Source organism: Pistacia vera, unplaced genomic scaffold, assembly GCF_008641045.1.
Source record: "Pistacia vera cultivar Batoury unplaced genomic scaffold, PisVer_v2 Contig432, whole genome shotgun sequence".
Classification (NCBI taxonomy): domain Eukaryota; kingdom Viridiplantae; phylum Streptophyta; class Magnoliopsida; order Sapindales; family Anacardiaceae; genus Pistacia; species Pistacia vera.
Genome location: NW_022196260.1, coordinates 614,412 through 635,659, shown reverse-complemented (window position 1 = coordinate 635,659; position 21,248 = coordinate 614,412). Strand labels below are relative to the sequence as shown.

The window sequence follows — 21,248 nt, the reverse complement described above, 5'->3', positions numbered from 1 at the left end:
TTAAGTTTAAATTAAGTTGGATTAAGAACGAAATTAAAAATAGTTGTTTTCTAGTATCAACTCTGCTAGTATTGACACAACAAATTAAGTAAAAAAAAAAATCATAATTTATGATATTATAAATTAATATACACAATTTATTCCTCATATGAATGTCATAAAATTTAAAATTCGAGCTTGAACCCTTGCTTCTAAAAGTTAATGCTTGCGTACAAGTTTTCATAATGAAAAAAAAAAGATAAAATTTCACTATCCTTTTTCAACTCTTGCATACTATAATTAATTATTCTTTGTAAGAGATTATATCAGATTTTTAAGTTCTGTGTTATAAATTTGATTTTATGTATATATTTATATAGAACAGTAATTCTCTAATAAGGATGTCTTTAAATTTAATTTCATGTATATATTTATAGAATATTGGTACTTCTTTAATAAGGATTTCCTTATATTAGTCCAATCAGTGGTGGACGCATGTTGACTTGTTGAGCAGAAAGAGCTGGGCCCCTCCTAAAATTTGAAACTTTTATCAATCCTAAGTATTTTAGTTCTATTACATTTGTGCCCCCTTAAGAAATTAGTTTCCTTCATTTTTTTTTTTTCTAGCTTCCTAAATTTTGTCTTCTCTATATGCATAATGCATTTAATTATCATGTGAGTTTATATTTGACAAAAAATTACTATTAATCTTTAATTTGACCTAAATTATAAATAATGAACTTTAATAATTGTGATTCAATTTTCTCTCTATGTATTTTTTTTTTTTTTATTATTATCATTATATGAAAAGACAAATTCAAAGAAATTTCAGTGAAAAGTAATAATTATTATCACTTTATATGAATTTTAGTTATCATATCTTACTCTAGATGGTAAACTATGATTTTTTTTACCATATTTGGATATTAAATTTATTAAGGTGCCCCGGCTTACAAAAAATGATGGATCCGCAGCTAAGTCCAATGATGTTTTACGAATGAATCCAAAAATATTTAACCATGGTACTCACAAAATTAATATAAGGGCCTAAAATTATTGTATACATAAATTAGACTAATTTGGATAGTTTACTTAAATTAATATACTAATTATATGTATTTATATATAATAAAAGTTTATTATCGAATTAATTAAGTAGACTTCGGCATTAATTATCTTATGTTTATCTAATATAATACATATGACTGTAACTTCTGCTGCTAGCTGAATCCAATTAGTAAGTTGGTTTTTAAATATAATCGAAGGATCCCATTTCGGATTGGACTAATTGTATTGTTTTATTTGGTGTATTTAATTGATGAGAATATTACATCTATTCATTTAAAGTATAAAGGAATGAACTTTGAGTATTATGAAATTTTATTCTCAAAAACGTTGTTGGATTGTATTTGACGTGTCTCTGTTTAGACGGGGTAATTAGGAAAAGTAATTATACAGTAAAAACAAACACAAAAGGATATTAATCATCAAAAGAGTAACTGAATCGCCTCCTGTTCTTTATTAACCCTTGCATATTGAGATATACAGAAGCAAATCAGAATAAAATGATTTGAACATGAATTACAAGAACCTAATTGTAGAAAGAACGCACGGTGTATGAGTGAGGAGAGGAGAAAGCAGCAGCATAAAAGAAGATACTCCATGGCGTGTTGAAATAATCTTGCTTCAAAGTTCCATCATTTGTTGCAAGAAGCTTCGCAGTACCTGTTGAGATCTTTAGAAAAGAGAAGTATAGGCCACCCATACTACCTGTAAGTCGACGAGATCGTGAAAAAGGATGATACCCCTTCACTATTCCTGAGCGAATGTTTCAAAATTCCACTTCCTGCAAGTAAATCCACATCCTTGGCAGATTAAGAAGATTATCATGAAGAAAATGTGTCATTTATGAAACCGGGAAGGTTATATTGTTCAAAGGCCAGAAGATTTCTTAAAACAATCCCCAGGGTAGGATGTATTAAGAGCGAGGAACCTCCAATATTCCATTTTGAAAATTATTTCAAATTTGTTAATTCCCTGCTCAAACTTCACTCCAGCCTGATGTAGCTGCGTTACACTGGGTGCGGGTACTGCAGCTGCCTTCTTTTCCAACAAATCGGAAGGTAGAATACAAGTTCTAAAGAAATCAACGAAAAGTAGCACACCAGAATAAGGCTCTCACCAAAATTATCGACGTCCAGAAAATCATTCCAAATATTATTGCAGAAATCATGAGTAAGTTCAAGCATGGAAGGTCTGATCATAATGGTTATATTCGCTAGTATAAACAATTCCTCAAGAATAAAGAAAGGAAGCTGATTTTCAAGCAATATCATGTCCCACCTTATCTCATGAAGCAACAATTTTTTCGAATATAAACTCTTCTCACAATCAGGGACTTCATCATCACGGGAAATATCTTCCAATAATACCTCAATAATGAAGGCAGAATCCAGAAAAACCATTTTCACAAAATCATGACTATTGAGTCCACCGATTTCTTCATAACAATTACGCAATCTGACTTCATTTCTCTTTATAACTTCTACAAATTCTTCCAAGTTTACGTTAGTTCGTTGAAGAAAACCTGCTAGGCAATTTCTTTTGTAATCTTCCATTGGTTTCAACTCATCTGTGCCATGATGAAGCGGGCCAATCGAGACTACTCGAGGTGTAAAAAAAAATTCATTTGAGCGACGCACTCGATCTGGAACTCTATGGATATAACACTCAGAAATAAGTGAAGGACGTATGCATTGTAATTCTCTTTTCAACGAAGCTGCTGTGTTTTCAATGTCAGCTGAAGCATCGTCGCTTTTGTCAATCTGCTCTATTGCCGCTGGGGCAGCCTTCATCACCTCAGTAACTGAAGAATAGCATTGTAATGAGCAAATGACAATAAACATTATATTATCAGTAAGTAACACTTTCCACACATAATATTTATATAATTTCATAAATATAACATTAATTAACATGTTGGGATATTGTAACTCACTTTCCTAATTGTTTCTTTGTAAAATTGTATCTCTATAATAAAGTTAATTTAAAGAGGAATATAAGGTGTGTTTGTTTTATTATTTTGGGTAGGATTTTTGAAAAAGTTTAGTTGGGTGATTATTACGAGGTATGATTTAAAAATTAACAAAAATACCTCCTAGATTTATTAATTTAACTAAACACTCCTACAAGAAAATATTAAAAATTAACAAAAACACCCCCACCCACCCATTAAATGCTGGCAGCCGGCCACTACCACCGGAGGGTGACTGGCAGTCATCGTAATGGCGCACGATCAGTTGGATCTGGTCGGTTATGCATCGATATAGCCTTTTCTGGCTAGATAGACCATGGATCTGGCTAGAAAAGGCTTGATCTTGGCCACGTTTGATCGTCAACGATGGCCAAAGATATCGTCATTGTTGACAACCAGCTACGGCCAAAGATCTAGCCGTCATCTGGCCAGAAAATGCTTGATTTTGGCCATATTTGATCGTCAATGACGGCCAAAGATATCGCTGTTGTTGACGACCAGCTACAGCCAAAGATTTGGCCGTTAACGGCTAGATCTTTGGACGTGGATGTACCGTCCAGATCCAGCCGATAGTACGCCATTACGCCAAATTCTAACCACCTTCCGGCGTTGGTGAACGGATTCTAGCAAATGTGGGTAGGTGGGGGTGTTTTTGTTAATTTCTAAACTTTTTTGGGTGGGTGTTTAGTTAAATTAACAAACCTAAGGGGTTTAAAGCAGTTGAATAAAATAGAATAAGATTTTCATAATATGGAAACAAATGTGTATTTTGGGTAGGATATGGTAGAAATAGTTAAACAAACACAGCCTAATTGTTGAAAAGAATAATGTAAAACCTAATAGAAATAGAATAAACGAAAATTGTATTAGGAATAGAAATTACATACATTCAAATGGAAATAATATCTCATGTATAACCTATAAATATAAGAGTGGGAACCAATTTAGGTTATAAGAAAATAAAGAGTTACAAGATATGTGATACAAAAGTTTGGTTAAACCTTATAGAGGTACTAAGAAGTAGGTTTATATTGTGTATACTCTTATATATATGTTGGTGTTATTATAGTAGATTTCTCTCTATCCGTAATTATAAACGAGTTATGTCGAACCACAGTGAATATCGTGTCTATTTGTGCGATTTATGTTCATGTTATTAACCTCGTGTTTTCTAATGCAAGATCTCCAACATAATATTGAATAATAAAATCTAGAGAAAATAAATTCTTAAGAGAATGACACATAAAAACCCTTTTAAGATAAGGATGAAATTTTCACTTTCAAACATATTCGGGGTAATGTGTACTTAACAACCTAAAGAATGAAAAAACTCTTCTCAAATTAAAGTTAAAAGGAAAAATACTAACTTCAAATGATTACAGTTATTTTAGATATCGCGAGGGAATGTTATCATTTATGGAAACCTAGGGTATATATAATAGTTCAAACCTTTTTTAAATTCGAACTTGAACTTCTGGATTTTGGATGTGAGAGTTGATAAGAGATCACAAATTTTATTTAATTTTCTACTGCTAAATGATAAGTTACCCGAAAACCCTATCAACATCAAGGCCTAAAGGAGAATGTTAGAGCCCACACTCTTTATCAAAATCACTCACTCAAGGGATTCGTAGTTATAAAAATTTTCAGATATTATGTTTAATATGAAGTGTACGCATATGGCTTAACAAAACTAAATAATAGTGTTGAAACACAAAAGAAAAAGATGATAGATAGATATTCTTACTGTAGAAATCAAATTAACGATCAGCTTTTCTCGATGCCTTTCAGACACAATCCACCTCTAGTACTGCGCAAAACTACATCAAGGGTGAGAAGATCGATTTATGCCGTTTTTATGGACTTCTTTTTTCCCTCATTTAAAAAATAAAAAATAAAAAATAAAAAATTCTTAAAGCCAAGAGTAAGGAAAGTATCTCCTTTCAAGGGTTACAAGGAACGTATCTCTCTCAAATATAAATTGAGTATTTGGTACTACAGCTACAAAAATCTTGGATGTAATTTGTTGATGCGTGATTTTGACACCAACTAAATGCACATGTGAAATGTTGAGCGAATCCCACAAACGGGAGAGAAGCTCTCTATTTATTATGGGATACCTTGAGGTAATGATTACTGAATCCATAAAAAGGGGTCAGGTACCATGCAAATCCTTCTTTGTATCCCGTTGTTCACCTACTCGCGTGATTTCCTCGGTTCATGCAGGGATTTGACACGTTGACGGCTTGTAGCCTCTCTCTACTTAGCGAATACAAATTAAACTCTTCCTTCCAGAAGAGTTTTGTTTAAGGGGGAATGTTGGCATGTTGTCCAAAGTAGTTGAAGTTTTCATAGAAGCTGTTTAAGACTACAACAGAAAATGAAATAGAAGAGTTTAGTTTAAGGGGGAATGTTGACCAAAGTTGACTTCTCAAAAGTGTTGACCAACGTTGACTCCTCAAAATCACAAGGCTCAAAGTGCTAAGTTTATAAACTTAAGTACTAACTTGTAATTGCTAGAAACGGTGGCGTTTAAGTCTTGTCATAAAACATTTCTCTCTCTCCTCTCTTTCGTTCTGCTGTATGTATCAGTTGACTACGATTTGTAATCCATTCAATTCAGTTGAAATACAATACATTTCGTCTAAGTTCTCTCTAGAATTTCTGATTTTACTTTAAGTTTTACAAAAATCACTTTCCTGAAAATTTTCTTTGGCTAGGCGATATAGAAAAGAAGTGTCATAGTAGCACAATTAACGGTGATGATACTAAAATAAGAATTTGGACATAATTGTTTGATTAGATTTTTAATGTTTCTCAAACAAAGCAAGAAGCAAGTTCAATATGAAGGCTATTAATTTGCTATAGCATTGTACAGAGGCTAGCTATCAATTAATTGCATTTGAATTGAAAATCTAAAATGACGAAGATGATCAAATACGAATGAAATAATCAACCAAAGTATATACAAGCAATCAATTCATATTTATTTATTTATTGTTTTTGCACAACAATCTAGTAAAATATAAGCAAAGCATATATTATAAGTACAAGCAAGTAGAATCTACTTGTTGATGATGGAAAAAAACACGGTTTGTATGACTGTAAGAATGAGGAGAACAACAGCTGCAATGACAGAGATGGAGGCCCATGGAGTGTTGAAGTAATTTTGTTTCAAAGTTGCCTTCCACTTGTGCCATGGGGACTTGCAGTAGGCCTTTAAATCTTCAATAAGATCATAGTAGTAGAAACTACCAAAATTTATGATGGTCTCTTTTTTAAGGTTTTGAAAAAGAGTTGAAACATCTTCATCATAAGATGGCCAATTTTCAATAATTCCGTTCTGCACAAGTACTTCCACATCTTTTGCAGAGCTGACAAGACAACTCATAATTACAAAGTAATGAGTCACATAGTTGGTTACGCCATTCAATGCCTCAAAGTCCCTCAAATTTGTGATTAGAGCTCCTTCTTGGTCGGCTATTGTTAATTTTGGAATTTCCAGAGACCCATTTTTGAATCTTATGTCAAATAAATAATTGCTTGACCCCAAACTAAAATTAACTCCAGCATGGTGAAGTTCCGTTATAGTTGGTGCAACTAGAGTTTTGAATTTACCATTTTGCAGAGCCTGGTGAAAATCCATCATAGTTGGTGCAACTAGAGTTTTGAGTTCACCATTTTGTATCCCTCTTTCTGGTGGCTGAAGACAAAGTCTTATCAGATCAACAAAATGTAGTGCTTTTGGAAAGTGTTCTTCAAACAACTTATCCTCTATCAAGAGAAATGTGCCTAATACTTTCAAGAGGTCACTGGTAAGCTTGTTCATGGAAAGTTTCTCATAAAGGTTACCATGCATCTCTCTTTTGGCTAGATCAAACAAATGTTCAAGAATGAACAGCGGAAGCTGATTTTCTGGGGAGCAACAAGTCAACCAATATATTTATGGCCATCCATGGTTTTGCATATATTCGACCCTGTGGTGACGTGGCTCCTGATTTGCCACGGTGGAAGTCAGCATAAGTGTCCAAGTCAAACTTCCATTATGCGACGTCGTTTTGGCCAACCTAAAAGACTTATCTAATTAGGTCTTCTCATTATCGAGCAGCCCTCATTTCTCTCTCATTTCTGTTTGGCTCGACAGCCTGTTTGGCAGGACAGCTCCTCACCTTGAAGAAACTTCTAGAATCGATCCAGCAAGCTTTCAGTTATGGAGAATCAAGGACAGATGGCTGATGATCCAGGAGAAAAGCCTGCGTATTTAACACATGCTTTTCCAGAGAGAAAGATCAGAGTTTTGGGCAGAGCTATTTAGGGTTTTCTCTAATCGGTGTGTTCTTTCCTTGTTTAATGGTTTACCTTATGTTCTGAAGAAAGCTTTATCACTGTACATTCTTGATTGATAATAAAATCCCTAGTGTGAGCCTTGGAGAGTGGATGTAGGCTGTAAAGCCGAACCACTATAATCTTGCTGTGTCTTGTTCTCTACTTGTCTCTATTTTATCTGTCATGAGTTTAATTGTTGATCTGTCACTAAGTTTTCATCACTGAATCAGTTATTCATTAACCCTAGAATCTTAACAATTGGTATCAGAGCTGGTTAAAGGTCCAGTTAGGGTTTCTCTGCTCTTTAGTCGTGTTTTGGGATTTCATTAAAACTGATCTCTTTCCTATTACTGAGTGTTTTTCTGATCTGTAAGAAAGACATGTCGACTAAATTTGAGTTGGAAAAGTTTACAGGTGAAAACGATTTCGGCTTATGGAAAATGAAGATGGAGGCAGTGTTGGTTAAAGAAGGCTTGGCGTTGGCTCTGAAAGGAGAAGAAGATCTACCTGATACGTTAACCACCACAGAAAAACAAGACATGCTGAACAAGGCCAAAAGTTCCCTGATTCTTGGCTTGGGCGATAAAGTGCTTCGAGAAGTCAAGAAAGAGAAGACTGCTGTAGAGATATGGAGCAGGTTAGACTCACTCTATCAGTCTAAGACTGTACCTAATAGGTTATTTCTAAAACAGAGTTTGTTTGGGTTTAAGATGGATGAACAAAAGTCACTAAAAGATAATAAGAATGAGTTCCTTAAGATTATACAAGACTTAGAAAGTATCCCGTTGTTCACCTACTCGCGTGATTTCCTCGGTTCACGCAGGGATTTGACACGTTGACGGCTTCTAGCCTCTCGTCAGTCTGGTGCGTACTTATTGCACTGGCAAGAACATGCTGCTCACGCCAGCATGCGAAGTGGCCACGCCTGAATGGTTGTAGGATCTACCTAGACTCTGACCATTTATGCTGACTGGGCTCTGTGTTAGCCCTACTTTTCTAGGCATAACCCCTAATTTTTAAGGTTTGAGAATCGAACCTTGGAAATTATAAATGTCTTGATTTGATGTGTTTGAATAGATGCTGATCGAAGCGACCTGATCGTGAATGAGGTCGAGAGGACATTTCCTCGCATGCGACCTAGGGTGATTTTTGCCCTTACAATCAGCGACCTGGATTTAGGTACCCAGTGTTGTACTGATGATTCTGACCTGGATGGATTCCTTGACCTGTTTACACTTAGCAGCTTTCAAGAGGATAAATGGTCGCTGCTTCCCAGCTGATGTTCGTCGAGGTCGAAGAATCACATCGCTTCGCAACTATCACTGAGACGAGGTTGAAGAGTCACGTTGCCTCGCGACTTACAAAACGAAGAATGTTTTTCATAACGACCTCTTCAGATGTTATCCGTTGCACTTTTGCAGCGGATACTTTAAATGAAGCACCTTTTGCTCTAACAAATGTGTCTTGAGCGTAATAAATGTCAGCCATGCGTATTAAATGCGAGCCATGCTGAAACAACATTCCCTATCAGAGCATTAAATGCGGACGTGGGCGCATTAAATATGGAGGAGGGAAAACATGTCGTCGCTTAAGTGTTTCAACGGAAGGGGATGACGATCTGGTTTCTCGAGGCGTGACGGTCACTCTTCCTCGCTGATTCATGACACGTGGTAGCGATCAACGGTTAGATGTGTTTTCTACCCAAACGTCGTTTGACTTCGGGAAACCAAAGCGCCACTTCCTCAATTATATAAACCCCAAGCTCTCTTCAGGCAAAGTCACAGTACTTTCATTCTCAGAGAAAGCAAGAAACTTTAGCGAATTTTGGTTCTTTGCCTTCCATAGTGGTGTTTGTCTGATATTCGGAGGAGAAGAGTCAATCTTTCTCATTTCAAGAGATAAAAATGATTCCCCTCTCCTATTTTTGGTTTGATTTTGCTTTCGACAGTCGTCATGCAACGACTGTCCGTTGGTAGCTCATCGGAGATGAAATATCCTCTATTGGGTCAAGTCCACTGATGGTGGCCCTTTAAGTATTCTGTTAGGGTTTTTCTAGAGTTTAGGGAGGAAATATTTATTTTCTCCTCCACGTCATCGTACGAGACTGTGTACGAGGACTGAATGGTTCCCTACTTGTCGCTTTTGTAGACTGCAGGAGAATGGACCCCCCAACGACCAGAGCCGAGGAAGGGACCAGTTCACCCATGCAAGATGCTCTTGCGGGTCCCACTCGAGAGATCTTCTCGGTACTTACTGAGGAAGAGCTTGAAAGGGTGGTAGACCAGTACGCTATCAGCGTAGAGGTCTTTCACGATAGGATACATACAGGTCAGTATCCGCCACAAGGGTTGGCTGCGATCTCCGAGGTCATTTTCAAGGGTAGAGGGTTGATCCCCTTCCACCCCTTTGTCAGGTCGATCCTTGATCATTTCGGGATCACGCCAATACAACTCACACCAAACGCGTACATGATTGTCGTTGTCATGTACATCGCATGCTGTGAGAACGGGCTCGGCAAGCTAACGACAGTAGAGCTCGATTACTTGTATATTCTAAAAAACAGCAAAGACAAGGATTCATACTACTTGTCCAGGCGAACTACTATAGAAGCGGGGATACATAGTTATCCGAGTAATGTAGGACCATATGAGACGAAGTTCTTTTTCTTTCGTCACGACGGCCTTTGCCGTTTCCAGGAGCCGAGTAGGTTCTTTTTCTTTTCGAATTTATTGACTTGATTTTTGCTCTTCGCTAACGAGCTATTTATTTCTCTGGCAGTTAACAAAATGCCAATTTAGAGCTGCTCGCGGACCTGGATAGAATCACAACCTTCGGTTTTCTGTCCGAAGCAAGTTGTGAGGCGAGGCTGCTCATGACAACCGCAAATTTACGAAAATACGGTTTCTTCAATTTAGAAGCGACCCTAGAGACCATACCGAGTAAGCGTCGACCTTATCTTTTTTGACTTCACGTGTAGTGAACTGTTTACTAACGACGTTCACGTACAGTGACCATGCCTCCCAGAGTGCCCTAGTCGCCATGACCAAGGCAATTTTCCTTCCCCTGAAGGGGTACCACTGGACCAGCTGGAGCGGGCCCCAGTGGTCCCTCTGACGAGGGCACCTCGAAAGCCGATCTGGCCTGACCCGAGGGCACTGCTCTCCTTAAGCAGAAAATCATGGCCCAGAAGCTTAAAAAGAAGAGGCAAATTAGGACCGAAGAGTCGGAGTCTGAACCGGAGGGTTTGGGCGTCTAGCCCGAGAGGTGGTAGCCTTACCAAGCATTCTGCTCAGGAGGGCCAACAAGGGGTGCGACCAGCATCTCCATCACTCCCAGGGGTCAGTAGGTGGGACAACAGGTGACCTCAGTCCCTGGAAGGAGGTCAGGAAAAGAGCCAGCAGGGGGGACTCTACCCGCTACAGGCGTTGGCACCCCCGTCCTAGAGTCTATAGGACAGCTACCAGACCATCTGTAGCCGGTGGTCTTTGCATTGCTCGAATGCGGGTTTGCAGAGGCTTTCGAGCAGTTCGTGGCTTCCGGTACCATGGACCTGATGACCACATCTTTCCACCACCTGAGCCAGGTAAACGAGTTGTCCTTGGCGAGGACATTTGCTTATGCGATATAAATAACTTTATTCTCTTCGCTATGCAGGCCCTGCTCTCCATGTACATGTCCCTACAAAAGGTCTAGCTCAGGGCTGTTGAGGGATTGGTGGAGATGAGGGAAGAGAATGCGCGGCTTAAGCGAGACTTGGCGGCCGCTGAAGCAGCGAGAGATTTGTCCACCACCTCGGCGAACCAGTACCTGAACGAGAGGAATGCTGCTCTTCGCACGGTAGACTTTCAGAAGGCTGAGCTGGAGAGGTACGAGGAGGAGATGAATGAGCTCCGGAGGACGGTGGCCAGACTCACCAGAGAGGTCGGTGAGAAAGACCAGGAGCTGAAAACGACCTCTGAGCGAGCCATGCGAGCAGAGAGGGAAAGGGGCGAGCTGTGGGAGAATACTAAGAAGCAGCGGTCAGCACTTGAGGCCGAGCTCCACTTCACTCGAGGCCGCGTCACTTCGCTAACTACAGAGATGCAGCAGCAAGAGGCGGAGATCGAGAATAAGGCTGCAGAATGGATGATTCAGTCCATCTTTTCCCTTCTTTCGAGGAATCCTAAGATGGATCTATCCGACCTCCCTGACAAGTACCGGAACGAGCTTGCTTCCATGGCACAGGCCAAAGCTGAGGAAGCGGCTCGAGGACCTGACCTGGAAGAGGAACAGCCTGAGTTCGTTCCAGAGGAGCCCGTGTCCGATCAGGCAACCGGCGACTAACCTGGGGATGAGGATCAGTGATCCGCTTCTTCTTGTTTTCTCCCTTTATACTTATGTACTTTTCCCTTTTCATAAATAAAGATATTGCTTTTCACAATCTTTCATCAGTATTTACAATTTTCGCATTCTTTACATATGAGATCGTATTTGAACTGTTTACAATAATAATGGTACAAGTTTATACGAACAGAATTGTATACATGGGAAAATGATTACTAACGAACAGAATTATACACTTGCTATTACAAATAATTCAAAAATTAAGACCGACCTTTATAAGGGAATAATTGAGTTCGGAATTACTGATAATATGGTCGGAGATGCTCAGCATTCCAAGCTCGAGGTACTTCGAAACCATTCAGCCTTTTGAGATGGTAAGTCCCCGGTCTTATTACCTTGGCAATGCAATATGGGCCTTCCCAGTTCGGCCCCAAAACTCCCGCACTTGGTTCTCTAGTACCGAGAAGAACTTCCTTCAAAACAAGGTCGCCGACCTGGAAGTCTCTTCTTCTGACCTTAGAGTCAAAGAACCTTTTCACGCGTTGCTGATAGGCTGCTATTCTTAGCTGAGCCTTGCTGTAATGTTCTTCAACTAGATCCAGCCTTGAGCGCATAAGCGTTTCATTATCAGCTTCGTTGTACAGGTCTCTCCGAAGTGAACTGGTTCCTTACTCCACAGGGATCATTGCTTTGTAGTCATATGCTAGCAAAAAAGGGGTTTCTAAGGTAAAGGTTCTCGGAGTTATCCTATATGCCTATAGGACTTCGGGGAGGTAGTCGACCCAATTCCCCTTGGCTGCACCAAGTTTGTCCTTAAGAGTGTGCTTGATGGTTTTGTTGACAGCTTCAACTTGGCCATTTGCTTGCGGTCTTGTGACTGAGGCAATTTTTTTATGAATACCCAATTCGTCGTAAAACTGCTTGAACTCCTCGTTGTCGAACAACTTACCATTGTCCGAGATGAGAGTGAGGAATCCCATAATGGCACACAATGTTTTTTAAGATGAAGTCTTTGAGCTTTTTGGTCATGATCGCGGCTAACGGTTCATCTTCGACCCACTTGGTGAAATAATCCACCGCGACCGCGGCATACTTGACTCCCCCTTTACCAACTGGCATGGGACCAATGAGATCGATTCCCCACATGGAGAATGGCCAGGGGCTAGTCATGGTTATCAGCTGGTGGGAAGGAGCTCGTGGTATGTTCGCGAACTGCTGGCACTTGTCACACCTTTTAACAAAGTTATGGGTGTCTTCTTGGATTAGGGGCCAATAGTACCATTGACGAACAACTTTATTAGCGAGAGATCATGCGGCGGTGTGATTACCACAGATCCGTTCATGTATCTCCCTCATGATATAATCTACCTCTTCGCTGGCTACACATTGGAGGAGAGAGGCGCTAAACCCCCACCTGTATAGCTGATCTCCCATGAGTATGTAACGAGCAACTCTTATTCGCAGGGTCCTTGCTTCAACCTTGTCGTTGGGCAAGGTCTCATCTCAAAGATACTGAATGATAGGGGTCATCCAAAAAATTAATTCTGTTACATTCACGGCCTGTTCGATCGAGCTAACACTGGGGGTCTCGATGAACCGAACATGAATGCTTTTCGGTGCATCTGAATCCAACGACGAGGCAATCCTTGCCAAGGCGTCGACCACAAAGTTGCTATCTCTAGGAATCTGCGTGATCATGAAGTGCTTGAACAGCTTGAGTGCAGCCTTAGCTTTCTTTAGATAGCTGATCATGTTTTCTTCCTTGGCTTGGTACTGCCTCAAAATCTGGTTAACTACCAGCATGGAGTCACTGTGGATGATGATCGTGGTTGAACCCATTTCTCTGGCCAACTGCAGTCCAGCGAGCAGAGCTTCATACTCGGCTTTATTATTGGTCTCCTTAAACTCGAACCGAAGAATGCCATGAATGCGAGTCCCAAAAGGAGAAGACCTGCCCCAACCCTCTTTCTGTTCGATGATCCATCGATGTAAAGGCTCTATGTCGATAGATTTTGGGCAGTTTCCTGAATGACTTCGCTAGGTTGTTGCTCCGACTCATTCGTCAGATGATATGAGAATTCTGATATGAAGTTGGCAACGGCTTGCCCTTTGATGGTTGCTTTCGGCTTGTACTTCAGATCTAACTGACTTAATTCCATGGCCCATTTAAGCAATTTACCCGATGCCTCTGGTTTCTAGAGGACCTACCTGAGCGGGTAATTGGTCATTACATGGATCGTGCGTGGAAGTAAGGTCGCAACTTCCTGGAAGCGATCAGTAGGGCATAAGCCAATCGTTCCATTTCTGGATACCGCATCTTGGCATCCGACAGACACTTGCTCGGGTAATACACTGGCCATTGGACCATGTTCTCTTCCTGAACCAAGGCTGCACTAACTGCGAACTGAGAGACGTACATATACAGAAGGAAGATCTCTTGAGGGAGAGGTTTGGACAGAAGATATGGCTTACCGAGGTGTTCTTTGATACTCTGGGACGCTTGTTCGCAATTGGGAGTCCACTCAAACTTCTCATTGGCCCTTAGTACATTAAAGAACAGCAAGCAACTATCTGTTGCTCTCGATATGAAGCAACTGAGTGCCGCTATTCGCCCATTGAGGCTCATAACCTGCTTCTTGTTAGTCGGGCTTTTCATATCGAGGAGAGCTTGGATTTTCTTGGGGTTGATCTCTATTCCCCTCTGGTTAACCATGTATCCCAAGATTTTTCCCAAGGACACTCCGAATGAGCACTTGAGAGGGTTTAGCTTCATTCTATATTTCCGGAGAATGTCGAACATCTCAGCGAGATGCGCTATGTGATCTGAAGCGACATGCAACTTGACCAGCATATCATCTACATAAACCTCCATCGACTTACCGATCTACTCGGAGAACATCCGGTTAACCAGCCGCTGGTAAGTCGCGCCAGCATTCTTGAGGCCGAAAGGCATAACCTTGTAGCAATACAGCCCCTAATCTATAACAAAGAAGGTATGATCTTTGTCCGGCGCGTACATCAGAATTTGATTGTATCCCAAGTACGCGTCTATAAAACTCAGCAGCTCATGCCCAGAGGTGGCATCCACGAGCTGGTCGATCCTAGGTAGGGAAAAACTATCTTTTGGGTATGCTTTGTTGAGGTCGGTGAAGTCGACACAGGTCTGCCACTTGCCATTGGCTTTATTTACTAGAACCGGGTTGGCAACCCAGCTCGGATAAAGCACTTCTCGGATGGATCCATTCCAAAGAAGATTATCTACCTCAAGTTTCAAGGTAGCATATCACTCTGGATCCATCACTCTTCTCTTTTGGCAAACCGGCTTGGCTTCACTGTCAATGTTCAAGGCATGGCAAATAATATTCGAGCTGATCCCGACCATATTTGTATGCAACCAAGCGAACACATCGATATTCTCTCTGAGGAAGCTGGTTAGTTCGGTGGCGAGCTGGGGATTGAGATTGCTCCCAATCCTCAACACTCTGCTCAGCTCGGCTCGCTCTTGTAGGCCAACACCTCAGATAGATCATCGACTGGCCCACTGGAAGGGCATTCCTGAATACGAGGATTCATATTATCCTCAATTGGGCCAGGCTGTGGTTCGACCCGGCTGATCGCCATTGCATGCTTGGGGATGCCGTGCGAGATGCCTTTCCCTTTGCACGCCATCTGTACTGCCCTCACAAAGCAGTCGCAAGATGCGCGCTGAGATCCGCTTACTTTCTCTATCCCCATCGGGGTGGGGAACTTCATCTTGAGATGGTATATCGAAATGACCGCCTTAAAGTTTCTCAGTAGAGGTCGCCCTAGAATGCCATTGAAAGCGGACGGGCAATCCACTACTAAGAATTCAGTTACTTTGGTCACTTTGTCAAAGTCACCCAGCGTGACTGGAAGTGAGATCGTTCCTTTGGGGATCAGGTGGTCCCTTGTAAGATCGTATAAGGGGATCAAGGCGGGCTTCAGGTCGGCCTCGTCCAAATTCATTCCTTCGAAAGCTGTCTGGAATAGGATGTTCACAACACTTCCGTTGTCCACCAACATTCTGTGGACGTCGAAGCACCCTATTACGGGCGTGATCACAAGGGTGTCATCATGGGGATGATGCAATTAGACTTCGTCCTTTTCAGAGAAGGTAATTTCCTCCTCCTTGCGAACCTTCGGTGGTCGCCGCGTCGTATTCATCACACTTATGGGGTCGTGATGGGTTGCGCGAGCATATCTTTCCTAGGCACCTCGCGAATTTCCCGCGAGGTGCGGCCCTCCAAATATTACTCTAATGCTACAGATACCCTTGCGATCACAATGCTTCTTTCCTAGTTCCCCTTGATTTTTCTCCCGCACGAGAGTGGAGTCATCTATATACTCTTTGAAATTCCCCTGCTTGATGAGGTCTTCGGTTGCCTGTTTGAGAGCTCGGCACTCATCTGTGTGATGCCCATTATCCTGATGAAAGCGACAGTATTTTTTATTATTTCTGGCTGATGGGGGATTTTTCATAGGCTTAAGCTCTCCGAGCAGGCCGGCTTCTTCTGACTTGACAAGAATAGCCGATACAGATGCATTCAAAGGCGTATACTGATTCCTGTCATGATCGCAACGAGGAACTAGAGCATGAAACTTTTTGGGCTCAAACCGCAGTTTCTTTTCTTTTCATTGTTCGTCATTAGCCCATCTGCGATCAACTCTCCTACTTTCTCCCCGACCAGGCGCACTACCTGAAGCGCCAAGGTCACCACGGTGGAGCGTCGCCATGGAGTTTTCAATACGAAGCTACTTCTCCGCAAGGTTGTAGAAGCGGGTGAGGGAAACATCATCCTTAGCCTATAGCTCCTTCCACAGGTCGGTGTGTGGGCGAACTCCTGCTATGATGAGAGTCTGAACAGACTTTTCGGGGGTGTGAGCTACCTTATTAAACTCTTTGTGGAATCGGTCGATGTAAGACTGGAGGGATTCATCCCTCTCTTGCCTTATGTTGCTGAGGTAGCTTAAAGGCATTGAGAACTTTCGATTTACTTGGAAGTGTCTCAGGAACGTCTTGCTCATCTAAGGCCACGAGCTGATCGATCCCGCTGGGAGCGACCTGAACCACCGTTTGGCATGAGAGGTTAGGGTTACCGCCAAACAACGGCACTTCGCCAAGTCTGAAACCTGGTAAAGCTCCATCAAGTCGTTGAATTCATACAAGTGATCCTGCGGATTAGAATTTTCATCGAACGCCCGCATATCAGGCATTCTAAATCTTGATGGGAGAGGGGCGGCTAATACCGCTGGAGAAAAGGGAGACGCTACTGCGACCTACCTTTGCTCATTTCGCTGAGCTTTTAGCTGATCTAGAGCTCACTGTAGCTCCTCAATCTGAGGCAGCGGAGCCATCTGGGGATTGCTTTCCCCCATGCGAGTTCGACCCTTGCGATTATGGTTGAGAAAGGTCCAGAGGTCGGATTCCTCTTTGCCTCGACCGACAATTTCGGCCGCTTTTGACACACGCTGGCTAGAGTCGTGTGATGGTGACAAATGGTGCGGTGAATTTTCACGACCTTCGCGGTGGTATAAACCGCCTTGTGGAGTGTGGGAACCTCCCGCACGATGATGATCGGGATCGTTATTCTGGCGGTGATGAGAATCGTCCCGCCTAATACTTTTATGGGAGTGCTCATGCGACGTGGCATGGGATGGCTCGGGATGCGACCTTTCACCGAGCCTTAACGCCACGGGTATTCTACTCGGGACGTAGTCTGTGTTTGCCGGCCCTTTGAAGCCCTTAGGCTCACTATTCGCCACTTCCTTACCCTTCCTTCGGCGCGCTGCGGTGCGTGTGGCTGGGGCTATCGCCCTTTTCCGCGCTTTTGCACGACCTGCAGGCGTTTTTGGCGATTGCACCGCCTCATTTGATTCTGGTGGCATGCCCCGGTCCAAACCGTCTAACCTTTGGTTGACCATTTGGAGAGTATTGTTGAACCTCTCCAGGTAGCTCATGATGGCAGGGTCAAGTTGTGAGCTTGAAAGGATATCCCCCGCAGCATTTTGTGGAACTGAGGGCACCTCGAGAGAAGTGTCCTCTTGTACCAGGGGATGTCCTCAGCACCATGATTGGTTCGCTCAGGTTTGAATCGGCGAGCCATTTGCTGTTGCAGGACCAGTTAGTCAGAGATTCTCCTAATGAAGGACAAATAGTAAATCAAGTCCTCCTTCTAGTGCCAAACTGTTGATTGTGATTTTGACACCAACTAAACGCACGTGTGAAATGCTGAGTTGGCCTAGAAGACACACGTGAATAGGGGATGGAGAGTGTAAATGGTGGAAAGACAATGTTTAAAGTGGTTCGGATGCTTAAACAAGCGAATCCTAGGTCCACTGATATTGTATTTATATTTGAAGGTCAGGTCGCTACTTAGCGAGCTGATTTTGGAGTATTGAGAATACAAATGAGAGAGAGAGAGAGAATAAGCTATTACAGAGCGAAATTAGCTAATCAAGAGTCAAATTGAGCGAATCCCACAAACGGGAGAGAAACTCTCTATTTATAGTGGGATACCTTGAGGTAATGATTATTAAATCCGTAAAAAAAGGTCAGGTACCGTGCAAATCCTTCTTTGCATCCCATTGTTCACCAACTCGCATGATTTTCTCGGTTCATGCAGGGATTGGACACGTGGACGGCTTCCAGCCTCTCGTCAGTCTAATGCATACTCACTACACTAGCAGGAACATGCTACTCACGACAGCATGTGACATGGCCGCGCCTGAATGGCTGTAGGATTTGTCTAGACTCTGACCATTTATGCTGATTGGGCTCTGCGTCAGCCCTACTTTTTCAGACATAACATAATTTGATAACTATGATTTTGCGGTATAGCTATATCCGCAATTATCAGGCTTAAGTTTAGTTTATCCAAGATTTAATACTATAAACTTTAAAGTAGGGAAGTACGATGAACCTTTTTGCAGGTCTAAGAATTTCATGATATGCTGTTCTTCAGGATTTTCCATTACAAAGACTCTGATGATATTTTTTATCCTTATAGTTCACTTCATGCTCTGTCATATTGTGATAAAAGTGAACAAGGATATACTTTGCTTTGTTCTATGAGCCAGAGAATAGATATTATACTCCAAAAAGGATGGAAGCTTGAATGCTAAACCCAGAATATGCCATAATTGTTAGAAACAAAATGAAAAGAATAATTAGAATATGACATAATTTTCAAAATTTTGCGTTACAGAGGAAAAAAAAAAGATCTATGCAAAATGAAGAAAAATTTATTGATAAATGAGAAGATAAATTGAACTAACACTTAGTAAATGGAAGAAATATAACGAGTCTTACCTTCGAAGATAAATATCATCAGCTTCGAAATTTTTTTCTCAATTGTTTGAATCTTTCTATTTTTATTTCCAAAAAAAATTAATAAATGTCCCGATATATTAACGAAAACTCCCAGATTAATTAGGGTCAAAACATAATTCTTTACTCCTAATAAGTGTTACGTTCTACACAAAAATTATAATTACGAAAGAAATAGTAACAGCACAAACAAATTGAGATAGCATTCTTACAATTAAAACTAGATCAGCTCTTCTGCAGCCTTCCAGAAATTATCTATCATTGAAATATTTGTCCAAAACTACATGAAGACTGAGAAGATGCTTTATTTAGGCCATTCTATAGGCATGATCTGAAAATGTCCAATTTCTTTTTAATTTCATTGTGTAAGGAATGAACCTCTTTTAAATTTTTGTTAAACCTTAGAGGAAGTAGTGTAATAAGCCTAAAATTTTAGATGAAAAATAACAATTTCATCCTTTAAAGGGTATTTTTTGTCCCCTTATTTGTTAAATTTACACTTAATCCCCTTAAATCGAATTTCCTGTATAAATTTTAAACTTTGGCCTCCATTAATTTGTTAAACATTACATTTTCACTCCATAATATAATTTTTTGGACTCCACTGCTTATACGAGAGACAATTTTATCATATTGTGGTCAAAGTTGCTTTGAAATTTAAGAAGGTGCCCTTTTAAAGCACTTATTGATGTAATCATATTACGTTTGAATGAAAAAATACTTATATAAGACTGTCATACCACCTCATGACTCATCTAACTGATATTGTGAGACCTTCCAATAAAATAATGACATGTGTCATATATATGTCAAATTTTCTCTTTCATCCACCTATGAGCATAATTAATCAATAACTACCACAATGGATGATTTAAAGTTGTAGAAAGCACCACTGCGACCTGTTCATGTCCCGACACATGGAGTGTTAATTCAACTACAAGGATCGTGAATTAAGAGATTCGGGTGATAGACGAAGGCGTTGGTCCATCAGTGCCTTAGGGGCAATCATCTGACCTGCGCCAATGTATAAAAAGACATTTGAAATTATTACAGTAGCAAGGAGAACTTACGGACTAAAAATGAGGATTAATCGGGCCTTTGCCTCTTTTTTCAAAAGACAAAAAGGATTCCAGAAAAGGAGGAGACAATTATAAAAACTAACTATATATGTCATTATGTCATAGGATAGTCTCATCATATCAGTAGTAAGATTGTCCCAGAAACTTATCATATGAGTAGTAAGATTGTCCCTTATAAGTATTTTTCAAATTGAAGACCAAAATGTATTATGTATTATAGTTTACGTGAGTTTATTTGAGCGGCATATAGGAACCGCTGAAGCAAGACCATTGTTGATGTAAAGAAACAAGAATCAAACATTTACTGCTTGGAATTGCAAGATTTACGTTGCCGCCGCTACAGAATTAGATAAATATTTCCACTGTCGACAGACAGTACTTGCAGAGATCTGCCCCACTGCTTGAATGCAGTCTTACGTGTGTTTTTTAATGTTTATCCCCCAGCCCACAATTCGATGGCCATTATCCATCTTATTCCATCCCATCATGCATGTTCACTTTACTTGGCGACTGAGATCTGGCTACAGGGATATTATCGGAAAGAAATACTTGTTTATTTTTACTATTCTTTAATATCAATCCAAGTTTAAATTAATTCGGATTAAGAGAGAAGTTTAAGATAATTGTTTCGACTCTGGCAAATACTGGAATTAGTTTTTGTTGTAAGTTATTAAACCTGATTTTATGTCCAGTAATATAAATTAAATTTCATGTATATATTTATATAGAGAGATTAGAATAATTTTATTTTTTTAATTAAATTAATAAAATGAATTTTATGTGTAATAAAAGTTTACATAATATAATATGGAGTTATGGACTTTTTCCCATCCAAATAATGATTTGATGACACTTTGTTATCCACAGATTTTTAAAATATTATTTTATTATCCAAATTTATATTTTGGTATTAGCTATTAGGATTTTTGAAGAGAGAAGACCGATGAGTCTTTTAGTGGTAGAAGGTTAGATTTTGGTTATTGGGACTGATCAGAATTTAACTTGAGAGAGACAGCTACGGAAACCATAATTACTTAATTACTTGTGATTGATAGGGTCGACGGGAGTACAATTTAAGATTTTTATGATTGATGTGTGGTGTCATAAGTCATAACAATACCAAAATTAAAAACATAACATCTCACAATAATACCAAAAT

The 21,248-nt window shown here is 40.4% G+C and overlaps 1 protein-coding gene across 1 annotated transcript; it reads right to left on the bottom strand.

Annotated features, from left to right (window-relative positions):
* Positions 1–6,077: 6,077 nt before the first annotated feature.
* LOC116143694 (putative UPF0481 protein At3g02645) lies at positions 6,078–6,872 on the bottom strand. The gene has a single exon (XM_031429134.1). It carries the CDS (start codon positions 6,870–6,872, stop codon positions 6,078–6,080), a length of 795 nt encoding a protein of 264 aa, XP_031284994.1.
* Between the last annotated feature and the right edge of the window lie 14,376 nt (positions 6,873–21,248).